The sequence below is a fragment of the Balaenoptera ricei genome, chromosome 17 (genome assembly GCF_028023285.1).
Source record: "Balaenoptera ricei isolate mBalRic1 chromosome 17, mBalRic1.hap2, whole genome shotgun sequence".
Lineage (NCBI taxonomy): Eukaryota > Metazoa > Chordata > Mammalia > Artiodactyla > Balaenopteridae > Balaenoptera > Balaenoptera ricei.
The window spans coordinates 149751-171248 of NC_082655.1; the positions used below are offsets into that span (position 1 = coordinate 149751).

The 21498-nt window shown below is 53.5% G+C and overlaps 1 protein-coding gene across 6 annotated transcripts; it reads left to right on the plus strand.

The window, feature by feature from the left end:
* Positions 1-3893: 3893 nt before the first annotated feature.
* On the plus strand, positions 3894-19820 carry ZNF7 (zinc finger protein 7). 6 transcript variants are annotated; one of them, XM_059901527.1, is made up of 5 exons: positions 3894-3947; positions 5340-5387; positions 5907-6033; positions 13473-13589; positions 15273-19820. In XM_059901527.1, the coding sequence occupies exons 2-5, from the start codon at positions 5385-5387 to the stop codon at positions 17054-17056; spliced, it is 2031 nt and encodes a 676-aa protein (XP_059757510.1). In that variant the 5' UTR covers positions 3894-3947; positions 5340-5384; the 3' UTR covers positions 17057-19820. The 6 variants fall into 6 exon arrangements, with proteins under 6 accessions (XP_059757510.1, XP_059757508.1, XP_059757509.1 ...); XM_059901525.1 differs by having other exon boundaries at positions 3916-3974; XM_059901526.1 differs by having other exon boundaries at positions 3918-3974; positions 5343-5387.
* Positions 19821-21498: the final 1678 nt, after the last annotated feature.

Consider the following 21498-nt stretch of genomic DNA (forward strand, 5'->3'; position numbering starts at 1 on the left):
CTCACCCGGAGGCAGCACAGCCTACAGCAGGGCCAGGAGCTGAGGGGCACCGGGGCCGCCCTGGGGCAGGGTGACGGGCTCTGGGGTCAGCTCGGGATAGGCCTGGAGGACCAGAAGGGCAGAGGAAGAGTGGGATGGAGGTGGGGACAGTGCTTGGACTTGTGGGCTGTGGGGTCCCTAGGATGGAGTATGGGGGGGCGGGGCACGTGGCCCTCCACTCTCCCTCTGACCCTGAGTGAGGCAAGATGGAAACACCACAGGCCCTGCCTTCAAGGGACTCCGGTCCAAGTGGGAAAAAAGTTGAGTACAGGGCAGGAGTCAGACAGGAGCAGGTGGGGATAAGGCCTCTCTGTGCTGGGCACAGGCCTGTCACCCGCAGCCCCTGCTGCCCACCTCCTCAGGCCCCCTCCGGCACCTCGTTCATTTTGCTCTCAGGAGCCCAAGCCCCTGACCTCCTCAGGTAACATTTCCCTGGGGGACTCAGGGAACTTCTGCTTCTGTTCAGGGCTTGGGGTCTCCTGGTTCCTCCTGCCAGCTTTTGAGCCAAGCAAGGCTAAATCCAAAAGGCGTTCCTAGAGATAGCGAAGGAACCTTAGAGCAAGGTTTTGATACAAGCCAACCAACCCAGAGCCCACACTCCCAATTATCTCCTTTATGAGAGTCACACACCACACCAATGTGTCCCTGCCTTACATCACCCCAGGGCCATGTACGGGACAACTAGAGACCACCCCGATAACCTGATAACCTGCAGCCTGCTGAAGTTATTCAAACATATGATCCTAAGCTTACTCAGCGTACCTGCTCTGCCTCGCCCATTCCTTCCTGCGGAAACCCCAATGAAGGCTCTGGGCCACACCTTCCCTCCCCTCTTTTGCCTCCTGACCAACCTAGTGCTTCCCTGTGTGGCCCCGTGTGGTGTGCCCTGCCTCCCATTCCAGAGACCTGTGAGTATAAATGTCCGAGTCTGCATGTCTTACCATCCCCGATTAAAACAAACCCGAGGTACATTTTAGCACACCATCAGATTCCTGAGTGCTCAAGGATGGTGATGGCCTTCAGGGGCTCTGTCTGTTCTGGCTCATTGAAAGTGTTACTGCTCTGGGCCATCTACTAGACTACAGAAAGTCTAGTACATGGCCCAGACTGGCCTTGGAAACACAGCTCTTTGAAAATAATTTTTCTTTTGGCCGCACAGCTTGTGGGATCATAATTCCCCGACCAGGGATTGAACCTGCACCCTTGGCCGTGAAAGCGTGGAGTCCTAACCACTGGACCGCCAGGGAATTCCCAAAAATAATTTTTAAACTGGGCTTTTCCCCTGGGAACACTTACAGCTTGGAATCCCAATCGCAGGCTGGAAATAGCTGGAAAGTAATGTGGGTTGGCCCAGAGAAGGGGCACTGTGGCCATTTGGGGAACCATGCAGGCCCCTGACTTTTTTTTTTTAATATTTATTATTTTTTTAAACAATTTTTTTAAATTAATTAATTTATTTATTTATTGGCTGTGTTGGGTCTTCGTTGCTGCGCACGGGCTTTCTCTAGTTGCGGCGAGCAGGGGCTACTCTTTGTTGCGGTGCGCGGGCTTCTCATTGTGGTGGCTTCTCTTGTTGCGGAGCACAGGCTCTAGGCGCGCGGGCTTCAGTAGTTGTGGCACACAGGCTCAGTAGCTGTGGCTTGTGGGCTCTAGAGCACAGGTTCAGTAGTTGTGGCGCACGGGCTTAGCTGCTCTGCGGCATGTGGGATCTTCCCGGGCCAGGGCTCGAAACCGTGTCCCCTGCATTGGCAGGTGGATTTTTAACCACTGAGCCACCAGGGAAGTCCCTAAATATTTATTATCTATTTATTTATTTAGGCTGCTCCGGGTCCTAGCTGCTCGTGAGATCTTTTTTTAGTTGTGGCATGTGGAATCTAGTTCCCTGACCAGGGATCGAACCCCAGCCCCCTGCATCGGGAGCGTGGAGTCTTAGCCACTGGACAACCAGGGAAGTTCCCCAGGCCCCTTACTGTTAATAGTCTGTTTGCTCAGTGGGTCCAAGGCTCAGTGAGGACTATGGGACTCAGCCACGGAGGCCCTGGAATGGCCTGCAGTGGATAGAAGCAGTCTCCTTCACCCCGCTCCCAGGAGCACCCTCAGTGCCCTGGTACCTGCACCTCCCACACTGCCCAGATGTCTACTGGGTGGACACTCTGGGCCAGGCTTTCGTGGTGGCTGAGATGGCTCTGTCCTCAGGGTCCACAGACCCAAGCATCAGCCCTGGCTCCCCCTCTTGCTCCCTGGGTCATCCTTACCTTGAATAGGAGTGCTCCTCTCACCTTGAGGGGGCCAGGCTAGGGCCCAGGTTTGCCAGCACCTCCTAGCTCTAGATGGTGCAGTGTGAAGACCCTCCAGCAGGAAGGCTCCCAGTAGATCAGGACCACCAGTGAGCTCAGGGTACCTGAGCGCTTGGCTGGCGATTAGGGTTAGGAAGCAGGTGTATTCCCAGCCCTTTCCCATTCTCCATTCCTTCGTTTATTCATACTTTGCACAGATGCTCTCTGAACGTGACCAGGGAGGATGTGGGGACGGGAGAGTTGAGTTCGAGCTGGGAGGTGTGGGGTGGGAGCGCCGGGACCATGCCGCACAGGGGCCCAGGGAGAGGAGCTGGTTCCTCCGAGCGTACTCGCTTTTCCCTTCCACCTCCCCTAGGAGTCGGTCCGGGAGCTGATTCTGCCCATTTCCTTACTTTGGTTTGCACCAATTTCACAGTGGCTTTGCCTGGGACCCCGGGATTTGGATCATCGACGAGTCGGGTGTCAGGGCCCTCCCAGCGAAAAGCTCTGCGCACCCTTCCCCTGCCCTTCCCGCTCCAGGGCTGTCCAGTGTGAAGAGCTCCAGGGACCAGGGCCGCACAAAGCTGAGGCCTCCGAAGACACAGGCAGCGTCCTCCCCAGGGCTGCAGGGACCTGGGGAGGCTCCTGCTGAGTTCCAGAAAAGTTGGGGTGCCCGCCCCTACACACAGGACAGCGTGGATCTGGGAGAACACCCAGAACACGTGGCTCCGGGGGCCACACGAAGTTGGGAATGGGTGGGGGCGCAGCGAGGAGAAGCCTTGACCTGACCTCGGGGCGCGCCGCCCTTCGCCTGGGGTCCCACCGCCCTTCGCCTGGGGTCCCACCCCATCCGGTCTCTTGGCAGGTCCTGGGCTGTCCTGCTGCCCCGAGCCCCGCGATCCAGCCAGGGACCCCAGCCTGGAGTCCCGGCTGACGACCCTCCCTTGGGCCTCTCCTCTTTCTGGTGGTCCTCACCCTTTCTGGGGCCCTCCCAGCCTCATCTCTGAGCTGTCGGTGCCCCGCCACACTCTGCGGTGACCTCGGCCTGGACCACCTGCCCCACCAGGTGCAGAACACCTGCTCTTTGCACACGGCTCCTCTGCGCCCCCAGCTGGCCGTTCCCCCCAACCCCGTACCCCCTCCACCCCGGGCACGGCCTGGGTGGGGGTGTCTCCGTAGTCCTGGGGCCTGGAACGGGTGCCCAGCGGGTGCGTTCTGCTATGGAAAAACCAGCACATAGAACCAGTGCGGGGACCAGCGCCCTCGGACTGGTGACCGGAGGTGCGCGGGATCGTCCCGGGCGGACTTCAGGCTCTCCGCCCGCTTCGCCCGGGTCCGCTCCCCGCCCCCAGGCCAAGAGACACCGGGCCCAGACCCACACCTTTCCTGGGCCCCGGCTCCGCCCTCCCCGTACTGTGACCCCGCCCTTTACCGGACTCCGCCCCGCCCTCTCCGGACTCCATCCTTTCCCCAGCGATCTGGCCCCGCCAGTTCACCGGCTCCGAGGCGGGGGCGGGGGCCGGCTGGGAACCACCGAGTTGGCCGAGCCTCCGAACCGCCCAGAACGGCCGGAAGTCTGCGGGGCAGAGCGGCCGCGGGCGGCCGAGGCCCATTTCCGGCGTCGTCCCGCGGGTGGGTCCTCGAGCGGCCCCGGGGAGGGTGAGTCGGTGTAACCCGCGCGGATTAGTGTCGGGGCGGCACACGTGCTCTTCGCCCTCGGGCGGAGAGGCCGCCTACCAGCCCCAGCGTCCTCCCGCCTCCGACTCTGCAGGCCCCGCGCTCCCCCTGCCTCTCCGCGGGGAAGCGCGGGTGGCGCGGGCGGCTCTCAGAGCCCGTGGGCGCCTGGCGGGGCGGTGGTCTACCCTCGGCCGTCTTGGCCAGCAGAGGTGGGAGGCGGGAGGGGGAGTCCCGCAGATCCGGCCTCGCGGCAGCCTCGTAACCTTCCCGCTGGTTCTAGGCCAGCTCCAGGGGCATCCTTGTTTCTCCTACCTGCATAATCATCTTCCTCTAGGGCCCTCTTTTTCCCTCCCTCACTGCCCGTCGAAGACCTAGACTTAGTGAGGGTGGCAAAAGGGGCTGTACCTTGGGGGAGTAGGATATGTATCTTCTCTGAATTCTGGCTGCCGCTCAGGGCCTGCGGTTCTCTACAGGGGACCCAGGATCCAGCACTGGCCAGGCCCAGGTGGGGACCCACCTGACAGTGGTCACTGCTGCCTTAGCCTTGGTGTCCTGACGGCCTGGGGCTTCGGCCCTCAAGCCGATTGGAGAGCCAAAAGCTCCCCTAGGAAGCCCGATTCTCATTCTGACCTCCCAGAGAGATGCCTGGGGAGGGGCCAAGTTTATGTACTGGGGTTGGGGTGGGGCCCTGTGTCCACTCCTCTTGTCCCTGCAGTCCTTCCTTCCGATTCCTGTCTATTCGAGCCTCCAGTCGCATCATGCTTCCTCTTGCGGCCCCACAGGCTCATTCAGCCCCGGTTTTTCCTGCCTCATGCCCTTTGCACACGTTGCTCCTGCTGCCTGCAGTGCCCTCCCCGCCTCTATTACCTTGGCCAAGTTAGCACCTAGGGGAAGTGACCCATCAGACTAAGTCAGAATTTCCTAGTTTACGTGCTTTCAGAGTTTCTTGTGCTTCGGTGCTATTATCACAGCTGTAATTTTGCATTTGTTTGTGTGGTCATTTAACTCTTTTCTCCAGTAGACTGCTCCGTGAAGGCAAAGTCTTTGTGTACTGTTCATTACTGTATCCCCATTGCTTGGTTGAGCACCTGGCACCCGTGGCAACCACCCATTACATGTTTGTGGAGTGATTCATACATACTACACACACTGAAAGATGAATGGAGCTTCGGGGGGCAGGTACTCAGGTGCCATGGCGACTTTGGCCCCGCCCCAAGTCCCTGCCAGAGAACACCTGGGGTTGGAGGTAAAGGATCGGAGAACGTAGTACCACGCCCCTCGATTAGCCTGCAAGTCAGGGGTTGGGGCCTCCAGGATACTGATCTCTGACCTTTTCGTAACTTCCAGCAGGTCTCTCGGCCGGGACACGTGGATCCCCACCCACCCAGCCGCATGGTAGGAGTCTGACTTCACCCGTTCACTCCCTCGTCCTGTGAGGGCCCCTTCCTCCTCCTTTAGGCACCCCCCCTGCCCACTGGACCTGGACCTAGACCCTCCCTCGGCCCCACACTGTGGCCCTTGCCAGTCTCAGGCATGCCCATTGCCAAGGTAGTGAGCAAACCCCTGCCCAGACTGGTCCCTGCCTGAGGCTCTCGGGGGAGGGTTGTATATCACCATAGTCTGGGTCCCTCCCCCTTCTCCATACTGTCTCTCCCCTTGATTTTCTTTTCTTTTATTATTTTTTTTTTTTTTTGCCACACTGCGTGGCTTGCAGGATCTTAGTTCCCTGACCAGGGATCTAACCTATGCCCCCTGCAGTGGAAGTGCGGAGTCCTAACCACAGGACCGCCAGGGAATTCCCTCCTCCCGTTGATTTTAGAGCCAAAGGGGCCTGGTGACTGTCTCACCCAACCTTGTGGTCCATGTGCCTGAGACACCCAGGGGTCCCTGGGGGACTGGTGTGTGTCCTTTCAGGAGGCTGTGACGTTTGGTGATGTGGCTGTGCACTTCTCACGGGAGGAATGGCAGTGTCTGGACCCTGGCCAGAGGGCCCTCTACAAGGAGGTGATGCTCGAGAACCACAGCAGTGTGGCCGGACTAGGTGAGGCTTCATCTGGACACCCTTACTCCCTGCGTCATCGGTCAGCACCCACCTAGCCAGGCCTCTATTATATATATTTCTTTATTTATTGATTTATTCTATTTAATTTTGGTTGTATTCAGTCTTCGTTGCTGTATGCGGGCTTCTCATCGTGGTGGCTTCTTTTGTTGCGGAGCATGGGCTCTAGGCGTGCAGGCTTCAGTAGTTGTGGCACACAGGCTCAGTAGTTGTGGCTTGTGGGCTCTGGAGCGCAGGCTCAGTAGCTGTGGCACACGGGCTTAGTTGCTCCGTGGCATGTGGGATCTTCCAGGACCAGGGCTCGAACCCGTGTCCCATGCGTTGGCGGGGGATTCTTAACCACTGCGCCACCAGGGAAGTCCCCAGGCCTCTGTTATAGGCTGTGGATACGGAGGCCCTGTGGTCAAGCTCTCATGGGCTAAACAGGGGCCTTGGGCCTGTGAGTCCTTGTGGGTCAGAAGCTAACCCCAGGAGGGGTCATAGTGAGCCAGGCAGGCTCCCAGGTTTGCACACGTCACGTGATTTAATTCTCACAGTGTAGGTGGACTTCTGGGAGCTGATGAAGTTTCCTTTTTGCCTGAGTGAATAGATTAACTTGTGAGAAATAGAATCCAATTTGAAATAGCTTAAACAGCAGAAGAGAAGCTATTGGCTCATAGGATCCAAGGGGATGGTTGTATAGCCAAAGCCAGGGTGGCAGCGATGCTGCAGGTGCCACTCCGTGGAGACTGTCAGGGCTCCCTGCGGCCCTCCTGCCCTGCCCTGTCTTCCTCTCCCATCCCCCACCACCACAGGCAGGCACCCCAGTGCATTTCATGTCTGTCTCTGTGTTGTTGTGTCACGCGCCCTGTGACGTGGACTGCACCCTTGTGAAAGGGGTGTGTGACCCCTGCTGCGCTGGCCCCATGTGGTCTCCAGCCCCATCACACTTGAGTGCCTGGGACCCCGAGAGAGCATTGGGCTGGGGGACCAGAAGTGGGCTAGACACGGCAGCGTGGTCAGCCAAGGGCCTCTCAGCCTGCTGGACCAGGCCTGTCCCCTTCAGTCCTGGCCAGCCCACAGGCCCAGCTTTCTCGTGTGTTTCCACGTAAAGGAGCACGCAGTGAGCCTGTCGTGATTTGAGCTCCCATTTCTCTGATGACTGCTGACCTGGAGCATCTTTCAAGTCTTATTAGAGTTGGGAAGAGCCAGGTATCTTCCATAAAGTGCTCAGAGCCTTGGCCAGTTTTCTGCTGGGGTCACTGGGCCTTATTGATTTGGATGTGTTTGTTATTTCTTGCATTTGATTTCATTGAGTCTAAGATGCTATACATCATAAAACACATCATTGTTTTACGTACCATTACGAGGTAGAACGCTGTTGTTTATACTGCCACACAATGTTTTCTTATCCTTTCAGTTTTTTTCAATAAATTTATTTATTTTTGGCTGTGTTGGGTCTTCGTTGCTGCTCGCAGGCTTTCTCTAGTTGCAGCAAGCGGGGGCTACTCTTTGTTGCGGTGCGTGGGCTCCTCATCGCCGTGGCTTCTCTTGTTGCGGAGCACGGGCTCTAGGTGCACGGGCTTCAGTAGTTGTGGCACACGAGCTCAGTGGTTGTGGCTCGCAGGCTCTAGAGCACAGGCTCAGTAGTTGTGGCACATGGGCTTAGTTGCTCCACGGCATGTGGGATCTTCCCAGACCAGGGCTTGAACCCGTGTGCCCTGCATTGGCAGGCAGATTCTTAACCACTGCGCCACCAGGGAGGCCCTTTTTTTTTTTTAATTTTATTTATTTATTTATTTATTTTTGGCTGCGTTGGGTCTTCGTTGCTGCACGCGGGCTTTCTCTAGTTGTGGCGAGCGGGGGCTACTCTTCGTTGTGGTGCACGGGCTTCTCATTGCAGTGGCTTCTCATCGTGGAGTACGGGCTCTAGGTGCGTGGGCTTCAGTAGTTGCGGCACGCAGGCTCAGTAGTTGTGGCTCACGGGCTCTAGAGCACAGGCTCAGTAGTTGTGGCACACGAGCTTAGTTGCTCCGCGGCATGTGGGATCTTCCCGGACCAGGGATCGAACCCGTGTCCCCAGCATTGGCAGGTGCATTCTCAACCACTGCGCCACCAGGGAAGCCCATCCCTTCAGTTTTTTATTTTATACCTTTTAAGAGTGCTCTCAGACACATTTAGTCAAGATTAAGTGTGCATCACTGAAATAGAAAGGGAGAGACACGTGGAGTGAGTTGGCTTGGGTGCTGCTCTGTCCCCTCCCATCCTCTGGTGAATTGGTTTCTGTGTCCACTCTTTGACCTGCTGGCGTCCTGTGGGCCATGGAGAGCCTGAGTGGTGCTGCCTTTCTTAAGTGTTGCTGGGTTTTCGTTTTCTTGCCCCGTGTGGGGCAGCCATTCTTCCTGCTGGATCTCAGTGATGAACCACACGACTCCTGCACTGTGCCCATCCTCCTATCTCAGGCGTGGTGTGCACATGGTTGCTGATTTGCCAGTGACTGATTTGCAGTCACTGCCCTGGCGAAAGTCTGCTTCTCCAGTCTCAAAAGAACCCCACTGCTTTTTCTCCCTGGCCTTCTGCTATACGGTCACTTGGTGCAAAGAGCAGTGTTTACCACAGTGCTGGTTACTCAGCTGAGGCCACTGCGATGTGAGCAGCTGTGGCCCAGCCCACATGTGCACAGGCTCCATGGCAGGTCACAGCGCCACCCGGCTAAGGACAGCACGTCCCAGATGTGACCCACATTCAGAGACCTGAATGTGCTCTTTAAGTGCATCTTAGGATCCATCAAATGAGACAGTACTGCACAGGTGTTGTGCCTTGTGAGTATCTTCCCCATTCTCTCCTGTTTGTTAGCTTTGTGAGGTGAGATTCTAATGTAATTAAATCGATCAGTTTTTGCGTTATGAGTTGTACTTCTGAAGTTTTATATAAAAGTTCTTTTCTACTCCAAGGCCATGGGGATGGCCTGCATTTTCTCATGTGGATTTTATAGTTCATCTTTCTCATTTAGACCTGGGCTCAACTTTTGTGTGCGGAGTTAAGTAAGAATCCTTTTTTTTTTTTTAAATTTTATTTATTTATTTATTTTTGGCTGCGTTGGGTCTTCATTGCTGCATGTGGGCTTTCTCTAGTTGCGGCGAGTGGGGGCTACTCTTCGTTGCAGTGGCTTCTCTTGTTGCGGAGCACGGGCTCTAGGCGCGCGGGCTCAGTAGTTGTGGCTCGCGGGCTCTAGAGCGCAGGCTCAGTAGTTGTGGCGCACAGGCTTAGTTGCTCCGTGGCATGTGGGATCTTCCCGGACCAGGGCTTGAACCCGTGTCCCCTACATTGGCAGGCGGATTCTTAACCACTGCACCACCAGGGAAGTCCCAATAATCCTTTTTTATCTTTGTCCACACACTGAGCCATTTCCCCAGCACTAAACAATCCATCCTTTCCAGTTGATTTGTGGAGCTGCCTTTTTCGTATGTGTGATGGTGTGTTTCTGAGCTCTGGTCTGTTATGGGCCAGCTCTCTGCTTTTTGTTAGGTTGTTCTGTTACTGGTATTATTTTTTATTGCTTTGGCCTGTGGCATGTTAATACCTGGTGGGGCAGCTCTCGCTTTTTATTCTTTTTAAAATTTCACTTACTTACGGCTAATAGAGTAGTTCTTTCATGTAAGTTTAGAATAAGTTTGAGTTCCTTGAAAATTGCACTGGAATTTTTATAGGGGAGTGGTTTGAATTTGTAGATAGTGTGAGGAGAACTGGCACCTTTCTGTTAACTGTTCCCACTCAAGACCATGCGCTGTGTCTCCATTTATCTACTTACCTCTGCAGACATTATTAGAGTGTGGGCATTTCCTCCACAGTGTAGGTTGTTTTGTGAATGTATCATTGTTATGTTATATTTCTAGCTGATTATTGCTGCTATAGAGAAATGCTCTTGATTTTGGAGGATAGACCTTGTATTTGGCCACTTCATTGGACTCCCTGCTAGTTCTGGTATCATGTTCTAAGGAGGGGCCTGCAAGTGAAAGCTTGGTGTTTTCCCTCCTGGCCCCCATGTGTCCTGATCTTTAGCAATGGCCAGAGCACCCGTGCTGTTAGGAGTGCTGAGAGCATGCTTGTTTTGTTCTGATTTTAAAGGGAATGCATGTAACTAAAGACAGAAGTTGGCTGAAGAGTTTTGGTGTTCTGTTTTTTTTTTTTTTTGGCTGCGTTGCTGTGCGTGCGGGCTTTCTCTAGTTGCGGCGAGCGTGGATACTCTTTGTTGTGGTGGGCGGGCTTCTCGTTGCAGTGGCTTCTGTTGTGTGGAGCACAGGCTCTAGGCGCGCGGGCTTCGGTAGTTGTGGTTCACAGGCTCTAGAGTGCAGACTCAGTAGTTGTGGTGCACCGGCTTAGTTGCCCCGCGGCATGTGGGATCTTCCCGGAGCAGGGATAAAACCCATGTTCACTGCATTGGCAGGCGGATTCTTAACCACTGGACCACCGGGGAAGTACAAGAATTTTGTTTTTAATCATAAATGAGCATGTCGAATTTCAAATTCTTTTCCTACATTAATTGAGATGTCCATATGTTTTTTTTTCCTTAGCCTGTTAGTCTAATAAATTACGTTGGCATATTTCCTTATATTCCTGGAATAAACCCTACTTAAGTCATGATATTTACATATACATTCTGATAACCTTTTGGACTCAGGTAGTCAGTATTGTATTTTGGACTTTTACATCCCTGTTCCTAAGCCAAATGGACTTGTATTGTTTTTTGTTTGTTTGTTTTTTCTTTTTTGGTGAATTGTCATTATATAGTTTGGTATTTTTTGCATATAAGTTTCATAAAATGAGCTGGGAAGCTTTTGCTGTCTTTTTTAATTTCTGGAAGAATTTATATAGATGGAATTAATTGAACCTTCGAGTTTTTGGTTGAACTCACCTGTAAAACCACCTGGGCCTTGGGCGCTTGGGGAAGGAAGGTCTTTGACTAGAACTTACTTTTTTTTTTCTTTTTTTTTTTTTAAACATCTTTATTGGCGTATAATTGCTTTACAATGGTGTGTTAGTTTCTGCTTAATAACAAAGTGAATCAGTTATACATATACATATGTTCCCATGTGTCTTCCCTCTTGCATCTCTCTCCCTCCCACCCTCCCTACCCCACCCTTCTAGGTGGTCACAAAGCACCGAGCTGATCTCCCTGTGCTATGCGGCTGCTTCCCACTAGCTATCTATTTTACATTTGGTAGTGTATATATGTCCATGCTAGAATTTACATTTTCTTAATGCCTCATGGTCTATCAAGCTTACGGATTTTCCCCTGTGCCAATTTTGTCATTTCTAGTTTTTGTACAGATAGATCTACTCATTCAGATTTGCAATTTTTTTAGCATGTATTTGTTCGTAATACTCTTTATTTTTAATCTCTATTATGTTTGTTTCCCTTATTTGTTTTATTTTTTGGCAGCATCTTTTCACTGTGTTGACTGTGATTTTTTAAAAAATATTTTTTTATTTATGCTGGCTGCACTGGGTCTTCGTTGCAGCACACAGGATCTTTTCGTTGTGGCATGTGGACTCTTAGTTGCGGCATGTGGACTTCTTAGGTGTGTCATGCATGCGGGATCTAGTTCCCCCACCAGGAATGGAACCCGGGCCCCCTGCATTGGGAGCGCGGAGTCTTACCCACTGGACCACAAGGGAAGTCCATGTGATTGGTTTTGCTACAAGACTATTCTTTTTATCTTTTTGAAGAACCAGCTTTTGGGGTTTTTTTTGGGAGGGGGTGCTCTTTCATTGAATCTTGCCCACTTTTGTTACTTTCTCCCTTTTTATTTATTTGTGTTTGCTGTGTTGTTTTGTTTGCAACTCTTTGAATTTAGTATTTACCTCTTCTGTGTTTATCATTCTTGTTTCTTTTTTTTAATAAATTTATTATTTTATTTTATTTATTTTATTTTAATTTTAATTTTATTTCTGGCTGCATTGGGTCTTTGTTGCTGCACGCGGGATTTCTCTAGCTGCGGCGAATGGGGCTACCCTTTGTTGCGGTGCATGGGCTTCTCACTGCGGTGGCTTCTCTTGTTATGGAGCACGGCTCTAGGCGTGCGGGCTTCAGTAGTTGTGGCACACAGGCTCAGTAGTTGTGGCTCTCGGGCTCTAGAGCACAGGCTGAGTAGTTGCAGCACACGGGCTTAGTTGCTCCACGGCATGTGGGATCTTCCCGGACCAGGGCTCGAACCTGTGTCCCATGCACTGGCAGGTGGATTCTTAACCACTGCGCCACAAGGGAAGCCCCCAATCATTCTTGTTTCTGGTCAACATATTTAAAAATGTGAAATTTTATCTGTAAGTACTGCTTCAGCTGCGCCCTACAAATTTTGACTTACAGTAAATACAATTTACTTATAGTAGATACCACTTAGTAATTCATTATTTAGTTTTCAGATAGCTAATAGTTTTGAGCTACTTGTTGTGATGGCTGTCATGTCCAGTTCCATTTAGATCAGGCGCGGTCTGTGGTATTATTCTGTGGCCTCTGCCTGACCCCCTTCCTGACTGGCCCAGGGATGTTTCTCTGTGAGCGTTGCACATGTGCTTGGCAAGAACACCTGCTTCATGTTGACTGTGGGGGTCCTGCCATCACCTGAGCCTTCGACCTAGGCTCTCTCTGCCTGCCCTTCTCCACCCACACAGCTGGAAACCTGAGGTGTGCTCCAGCCAGAGGGCTTGGCCAGCCCTTGGATGGGCTGGGAGCACATCACACGGCTGGCCCACAGCATGGGGGCTGGCGGCCCCAGAAGGCAGGTGCCAGGTGGGTGCCCGCAGCTCTCCACCCCTCTGCCGAGGCCCCCCAGGGCTTTGTATGAGGACTCGAGGCTGGGGCTGCTGGGTGACCATTGAACTTCACACCTGATTTTTTTTTTTTAATTTATTTTATTTTATTTTTTGGCGGCACCGCACGGCATGTGGGATCTTAGTTCCCAGACCAAGAAATCAAACCCGTGCCCCCTGCATTGGAAGCGTGGAGTCTTAACCACTGGACTGCCAGGGAAGTCCTCACACTTTCTGATTTAAAATCCATTTTGTTTGTTGATTTGTTGTTGTTGTTGTTTGTCTTGTTTTTTAACCACGTCAACCTCTTGGAGTGTCCTTGCCCTCAGAACTGAGGGACTGAGGGAAGTGCTGGCAGTGCCTGGCTTCTCTACCCCTGGGCTAGAGCTGGCCTGTGCTAGGCAGATTCGGGTGACAGGGCTCCCTGGGGATCCTGGCCCTGTGTGGATGGAGACAGGGACAGGCTGGGAGTCCAGGAGTTCCTCTGTGTCCAGCCTCAGGAGGTGACAGACCTGGACAGAGAGGGCCCCTGTGCCCCAGTAGCCCCCAGCCCTTCACTCCTGGGAACCAGGGAGGGCTGAGCTGCACTCCCAGCCACACCAATGCCATCTCCTCCTCTGCTGCCTCCACAGCAGGATTCCTGGTCTTCAAGCCTGAGCTGATCTCCCGGCTGGAACAGGGGCAGGAGCCATGGGTCCTCGACCTGCAAGGAGCGGAGGGGAGAGAGGCAGCCAGGACCTCCGAGGCAGGTGAGGCTTCTAGGCACAGGGTGAGAGGGCTGCGGGCGGGAGGCTGGAGGCAGACCCCAGGTGCCACCTACGTGGGCTTGCTGGGCTGCCTGGGAATGCCATGGGGTGGGCCCGGAAGTTTAGACTGGTGGTGGGGCAGCCTCAGAAGAGACTGAACTACAGAAAAGCAAGGGCACAAAACACCTGCGCATTATGGCAAAAACAGTTTGTTTTTGAACCACAGTTTGTTCAGTTTGTAATGTTTTTTTTTTTGAGGTGGGGGCTGTGTTGCATCTTTGTTGCTGCGTGCGGGCTTTCTCTAGTTGTGGCAAGCAGGGGCTACTCTTCATCGCGGTGCACGGGCTTCTCATTGCAGTGGCTTCTTTTGTTGCGGAGCACGGGCTCTAGGCGCGTGGGCTCAGTAGTTGTGGGGCGCAGGCTTCAGTAGTTGTGGCTCATGGGCTCTAGAGCGCAGGCTCAGTAGTTGTGGCACACGGGCTTAGTCGCTCCGCGGCATGTAGGATCTTCCCAGACCAGGGCTCGAACCCCTGTCCCCTGCATTGGCAGAACCACTGCACCACCGGGGAAGCCCCTGTAATTTTACTAATAGTCTTACTGAGCGCAGGTACACACATGTGGCTCTAAGGGGAGCACTAAGTGTGGCTCTGAGCAGCTGTCCCCTCCCTCCGCCAGTGCTCCCTCTGGAACTTCTTGGGGCCCTGGGTGACCCCAGCCTCTCAGATAAGGCTCTAGGGCTGTGTTAGTGTCCTGGGGCTGCTGTAACGAAGCACCACGAACTGGAGACTTAAAACAGCAGAGATTTACTGTTTCTCAGTTCTGGAGGCCAGATGTCCAAAATCAAGGTACGGGCAGGGTCGTGTCCTCTCTGAAACCTGTAGGGGAGGATCCTTCCTGCCTATTCTAGTTTCTGGTGGCCCAGGTATTCCTTGGCTGGTGGCCATATCACTCCAAACCTCCATATGGAGGGCAGGCAGCGTAGGTGGACCCGCCAGAAACCCACAGGAAGGAGGAGTCTGTATGACCAGTGGGTGTGGCCACCTGGAAGCTGAGGGGCAGACTAGCAAGGGACATGGCCAGGTGTGCATCAGAGAGCGTGGCTTGGCGGCAGCTGGATGCCACAGAGTTCAGGCCCGGGGTCCTTCTCAGAACCCCACCCAGTGGACAGCCGGAGGCCCAGTCCTCTTGGGCTCACCACCCGTGTACCCCTCAGCAGCTCTTGCACCTCATTTTTCTTGGTATCCAACATCCCTTTATTCACAGTTTTCAGTCCCTCTTTCCTCCTCACTCTACGTCCTCTGCAACCAGGAGCCTCTGACCTCTCAGCCTAGCCCTGCCTCTCACTAAACCTCCCACCCTATCGAGCTCACTTTGCTTCTTTGTGGATTTTTCCTCGTGCTAGTTCCACGTGGGAGGACCTTTCCCCCACGTAGGAGGGTAGCTCTTCGCACTCTGCCAAGTACACTGTAACTGAATGAGTGCATAAAATGAAGTATGAATGAAACCAGATTTTGAGAACTGTCAAAGGCATTGACTTCTTGTAGCGTCTTTCCATGTGCTCAACGCAGACTGTCCTGCGAGGGGGCTCAGTCCCAGGGGTGGTCTGTACCCCTGCCCCATCCTCCAGTCTTTGTCCTTTCTCTGAGCACATGGGATAAGTAGCAGTTTACTTCCTGTTCATTTCAGATTCTACAATCGGGACCGAGAGTGAGCAGGCCTGTGAAGACATTGACCGTCTAAAATCAGAATCCCATGTGGTCATGGTCAAAACCCCATCCCAGGACTTTCCCCAGAGTCCTGGCTTTGGAGACGCCTCTGATCCCGAGGTCTGTTCGGAGAGTCAGCCAACCTCCCTCTTCCAGAAAAACTGCTTGAACACAGGGACTGCGGCTCCCAGGGAGACCTTCGCCGAGGACGAGGCCCAGGGGTGTGGCGAGCGGGGGAGCGGTGGCCGCCTGGGTTGTCGACGTGATCAAAGTCAGGGGTCCTTGCGAAGATGTGACATCTGTGGCAGGAGTTTCCGATCTACTTCAGATGTCGCTCTGCATCAGGAAATTAATACACAGAAGAGACCTAACAGCTGCCAAGAGTGCCAAAAAAAATTACCTGATTGCTTACAGGGGAGACATCTGAGTACCTTGCGTGGAGAGAAGCCATATGAGTGTGAGGAGTGTGGGAAGGTCTTCAGGTTGTGCTCACAGCTTACTCAGCATCAGAGGATCCATACTGGAGAGAAGCCGTTTAAATGCACCGAGTGTGGGAAGGCCTTTCGTCTGAGCTCGAAACTCATTCAGCATCAAAGGATTCACACTGGGGAGAAGCCCTACAGGTGTGAAGAATGTGGAAAAGCCTTTGGTCAGAGCTCTAGCCTCATCCACCATCAGAGGGTCCACACGGGAGAGAGGCCCTATGGCTGCCGGGAGTGTGGGAAGGCCTTCAGCCAGCAGTCTCAGCTGGCCAGGCACCAGAGGACCCACACGGGAGAGAGGCCCTACCCATGCCAGGAGTGTGGGAAGGCCTTCAGCCAGAGCTCAACCCTAGCTCAGCACCAGCGGATGCACGCTGGGGAGAAACTTCAGCTCCCGAGAACCCCAGATAGTCCCAGCCTGGTTGCACATCAGAGGTTGCACGCTACTGAGAAACCGTTTAAGTGTGACGAGTGTGGGAAGGCTTTCCGGTGGGTCTCCCGCCTTAGTCAGCATCAGCTGACACATACCGGAGAGAAACCTTATAAATGCAACAAGTGTTCAAAGGCCTTTGGTTGCAGCTCACGGCTTATTCGCCACCAGAGAACTCACACTGGAGAAAAACCATTTAAGTGTGATGAGTGTGGGAAAGGCTTTGTCCAGGGCTCACACCTAATTCAGCATCAGAGAATTCACACCGGAGAGAAGCCCTATGAGTGCAGTGACTGTGGGAAGGCCTTCAGCCAGAGCTCGAGCCTCATTTACCATCAGAGGATCCATAAAGGGGAGAAGCCCTACGAGTGCCTCGAATGTGGAAAAGCCTTCAGCATGAGCACACAGCTTACGATACACCAGCGGGTGCACACGGGGGAGAGGCCCTATAAGTGCAGTGAATGTGGGAAAGCCTTCAGTCAGAACTCCACCCTTTTCCAGCACCAGATCATTCACGCTGGGGTGAAGCCCTATGGATGCAGCGAGTGTGGGAAAGCCTTCAGCCGGAGCTCGTACCTCATTGAGCACCAGAGGATCCACACTCGAGCCCAGTGGTACCACGAGTATGGGAATACTCTGGAAGCTTCTACCCACGTGAGCCGTAAGAAAGTTAATACTGTAAAGAAACTTCATAAATGTAATGAATGTGAAAAAATATTCAGATGGCGTTCGCATCTAATTATACACCAGAGAATTCACACTGGAGAGAAACCTTATAAATGTAATGAATGTGGCAAAGCTTTTAATAGGAGCTCAAGGCTTACTCAGCATCAGAAAATTCACATGGGATAGACCACTCACCTTTACGAATGTGTATAAATGTGAATAACCTTACAGCCTTAACTTATTTTTTATGGGATCATTTATCCTGACGATTTAGAATGTTGTGAAAGATTCAGAATTGCTCTCTTAGGAGAGGGAGCATCCAGATTCACCTGAGGTGTATGTTTATTTTCTGGCACCTTTGACCTTCAGTAAAGCCCGTGTCCCTCACATCAAGGTGCACGTGTGTAGCGTTTGAGTTCATAGAGGGAAGACCCCAGGTCCTGCGGACAAGGAAGAGGCATAAGAAAAGCCCCGTGAGCCCCGCCAGACGAGTGGGTTGAAAGAAGTTACCCAGGACGTCTTCCTTAAGCATCAGGTACTCAGACTGGCTTCAGCAGCAAGATATGCTCACTTGTGTCCGCGGGGCCCCAGGCGGCGCGGCCGGGTCCCCCTCACCTGACTCCCCCGGCAGGGCCTCTTTGGGGAGGAACTGGCTCCAGCAGCAGTGCCTGGGCCCGGGGACAGTGTCACTGGCCCACCCTACTTCCAGAGCCCAGCTGCTTCGGTTACGAGAATCAGACGCGCAGCCCTCACTGGGATTCCCAGCCTGGCCCTCAGCACTGCAGGAGCCTCGCCTCAGTCCCGAGAACACCACCAGAGGCTGGGATGTGTGTTGTTGGCGGCTGCTGGCCAGACGTCCTCAAAACTCCAGCCACAGGGACTGCCAAAATGGGGGTCTGCAAGTAGACACACGAGCCCGTGCCTTCTCACAGGCCTGAGGAAGGTGGAGATGCCTGCTCACCAGGATCAGCATGTCGGTGTGGTCATATGGGCCCCACAGGTCCCAGGGCAGAGGGCCCCGCGGGTGCCGAGCACCGGGTGCGCGTGAGCGAGCCCGCTCCACCCACATCACCTCCTCCCCGGGTTTTCTTTGCCAGCCCAGCCTGGAGAAACGGCCAGGGTAGAGTGGTCAGGACCCTTGACCTTCTTGGCACGGGCGGAAAGAACGTGCAGGGGAGATCACCACTCCGCCCACCCTTCTGGTTAACCTGACTGACAGGCTGGGGCTGCGGAGCGGCTCACAGAGCATCTCATCAAGGCCTGTGAGCCACAGGCTGAGGCTGACGTGTAGCATTGAGTCCAGACCTGCTTGGGGCCCTGGACTCGGCAGCGGTGACTCGGGACCAGGAGTGTCATTTGCAGAGGCTGCCACCCAGGACCACCCCCCTGAGACCTGCCGATCTTTGGTGCCATTGCCAATAATCACAGGCCAAGGGCAGCCTGCCACAGAGAGGCCATTTCTCCCATGCATGGACAGGTGACCCTGAGGGACATAGGTCACTTCAGGATTTATTGCAACACGACTGGGGTCACCATCACACTGGTTGGTTGAAGCCCAGATCGCCTTGTGCGACGCGGGTCAAAATCAGCCTATGGGTTTGTATCAGGGGAAACAGTGCCGCTCCGTGGGTACTGGAGGGCCTGGTGGGGCTGGGAACAGTGGAGCTCAGGGTGGCCGAGTTCACGTGAGTTTCCGTTCTCAGCACGCGGACAGGGACTCAACCCCGCAGCAGCTCAGCCTGACCTGCCAGTTCGCCTGACACAAGGTGTGACATGTTCTCAGGTTGCGGTGCTGTCTCTGGGGATGAGGATCGTCCCCCAACCTGCATCTTCGGGGGTGTTCCCGCCCTGGGCGGAGGACGCCATGCAGTCATTGTGCCCCTTGCAGCAGCTGTAACCCCATCTCCCCCGCCGTCCCCTGCTCTACCCAGAACTTGTGTCTGAAGGGTCAGTGCAAGAGGTCAGGGACTTTTACAGACTGTGCAGAGATTATGAACAGAGATTATGTCCCCGCCTCGGCTGCTGTGCTCAACCAGGTGGTCACTGCCGTCAGAGCCGGACAGGGTGGGCACATGTGAGTGGGCTGTATCTTAGGCTTTGTGAGCCACCCAAGGATGGGACAAGAGTCAAGGTCCCGGTGCACATGCCACACGTGCCCTCCACTGGCTCCTGGTGCCATCATGTGCTGGAAGGGCCTCCCGAGGCCCCATGCTCTCGCCTTCTGGCTCTAGGAAGGCTGTTTGTCACTGGGTGCACCGTCCCCACAAGGGAATTGTCTCCTGGCCGCTTCCTGGTAATGATGGACAAAGGGGTGGAAGGCCTCTGGACTCCAGGTTCTGCACTGGGCAGGATGCTTCTGTTTTCCCCTGACAGCACTTGCAGGCTGGCCAAAAAGGCCAGAGGGACCAGCCTTAAATCTGTTTCAGCACCTGGATTCTTTCTGGATCAACATGGTCCTAAGTCAGGGGCTGGCTGACTGTGTGGCCCTTGGGCCAAATGCGGACCTGTGCCCACATCTGTGAGGCCTGGTGATCAGCCTGAGGCCACTGGGCCGGGTAGCTGTAAAGCCTGGGACCTACACAGCCCACAAAACCTGAGCCAGAGTCAGTCCTGTAAATGCACTCATGTCCAGGAAACTTAATCACAAACAGCCAAGGAGTAAGGCAGCTGCTTCAGCTGTAGCCAATCTGACAGCTTCCTGGCTTTGCTTCCGAGTCCCCTGTTGGCAGGACTCCTAACCACTTCGGCTTGGTGCTGCTCCCGATCCATGTTTGCTCGAATCAACTTCAGGATTTTAATGTACCTGTTTACCTTTTAACAGGCCAAGAGCTAAGGATGGTTTTTACATTTTTAAATGGTTGGGGGGGGGGGGGAAAGACTATTTTGTGACATTTGAAAATTATATTGAAATCAGATTTCAGTGTGACCAAATAAAGGTTCTTGGAACACAGCTGGCCCATTTGTTTGCGGGTTGCCTCTGATCGAGTGGCAGTCCTCCCTCGTTTACTTGGGTAAAAACGTCATGCCTCCAGCTTTTGAGGGATTATTTTTCCTCTCTGTTCTTAGTGTGCTTTGTTCACTTAAATGTCCCAATACAACCAAGAATTCAATAGGAATACATCTCAAGCTCCGCATTCCAGTCTAGAATATCGACTGCAGAAGTACAGGGTGAGGAGTCCTTTCTTAGCTGAGTCCATGTGAAAAAGATGTGTAGTATTCATGTGTCACCTGGCGAGACATTGTGAGTTCAAACTGCTGCACAGGTTTGAGATCCCAGAGCACAGGAAAAGCATCTGTGCACGTCATGTGTGCTGGTCGCTTTGCAGGGAGGGAGAGGAGAGGGCTGCCTGCCGGGTAGTGCGCGTTCTGGACTATTCTGCTCTACTTTCAAGCTATATTTCCCAATTTGGGGCTTCAGTAAATGTAACACTAAACTCATTTTAAGAATTTCTGGGAATTCCCGGGCGGTCCACTGGTTAGGACCCAGCTTTCACTGTGTGCGGGGCCAGGTTCAATCTTTGGGGAACTAGATCCCTCAAGACGCCCAACATGGCCAGAAAACAGAATTTCCAGAACTATTCCAGAGTAGATATTAAAATACTTTGGATTTCTCTTTTGGAGACAATAAATTAAACCCCTAATTTTGACCTGAAATTGCTTTTTGTCTCAATTATCAGATTAAGCTTTGATTTATGACATTTTGAGCATTCTGGAAGCTTCACAAATAACATGGGGTGTGTGTGCAGAGCCCAGGTGGGTTTTCACATCCCTGTGTCCCCTTGTGTGTGTGGCTTGCACTCAGAGCCTGGGAAATGTTTGTTGAATGAATGAATGATGCATTTGGGGCACATCCAGGCTTTGAGGCGAGGCTTTAGAGGCCCACAGAAGAGAGAAAATTCTCCAGCATCAAGAGTTTCCACAGAGATCTAAATAAGGTCAACACAGTTGTAATTTTCCAGGTGCAAACATCTGTGCAAGGTCTTGTTCTTGCCTGGGGACAAAGGTGGATTGGGCTGGCCCCTGCCCTCAAGTCCAGGTCTGGGGTAGAGACTGACCGCAGGTGAAGGTGGATGGTCCCTCTGCAGCCTGAGGGAGCCCTGCAGGCACACAGGGAGGTGTAGCACTTACAGCCACCGCCCACCCCCTACCTGGTTTTGTATGGCCCTGGAGCTGAGAATGGGTTTTAAATGGTTGAAACAAATTTTGTGACATGAACTTAAAATCTCAGTGTCCACAGGGCATTTTTATTGGAACATGATCATGCCCATTGGTTTAGATGTCTCTGGCTGTTTCTGAGCTATGATGGCAGAACTGACAATCATTATGACCTGAAAAGCTAAAATACTCTCTGGCCCTTTAGAGAAAAGTTAGCCACTCCCGACGCAGGTGAGAAGGGCCACCACTGCTGGCCTGCAAGCCTGTGCCCCGCAGTTGGAGGGACCGTCTCAAGCTGGATCATGTCTGCCTCCCCGTACCCACGGTGAGGCCAGAATCCTGTGAGCGGCCTGGAGGCTGGTGGCCTTCATCCCCTGGCTCTGTCCAGCCCCAGGAGCCAACAGTCCCGGGAACAGCCTGCTGCCCATCTTCTGCGTCTCATGAAAGCCACTTACCACCTGTACGCCTTGTGT

Coding starts and splice junctions, on each gene's coding strand:
- ZNF7 (XM_059901522.1), top strand. CDS start 5,149: ATGAATGGAGCTTCGGGGGGCAGGTACTCAGGTGCCATGGCGACTTTG. Junction 5,388..5,906: donor CCCACCCACCCAGCCGCATG/GTAGGAGTCTGA, acceptor GTGTCCTTTCAG/GAGGCTGTGACGTTTGGTGA. Junction 6,034..13,472: donor CAGCAGTGTGGCCGGACTAG/GTGAGGCTTCAT, acceptor CTGCCTCCACAG/CAGGATTCCTGGTCTTCAAG.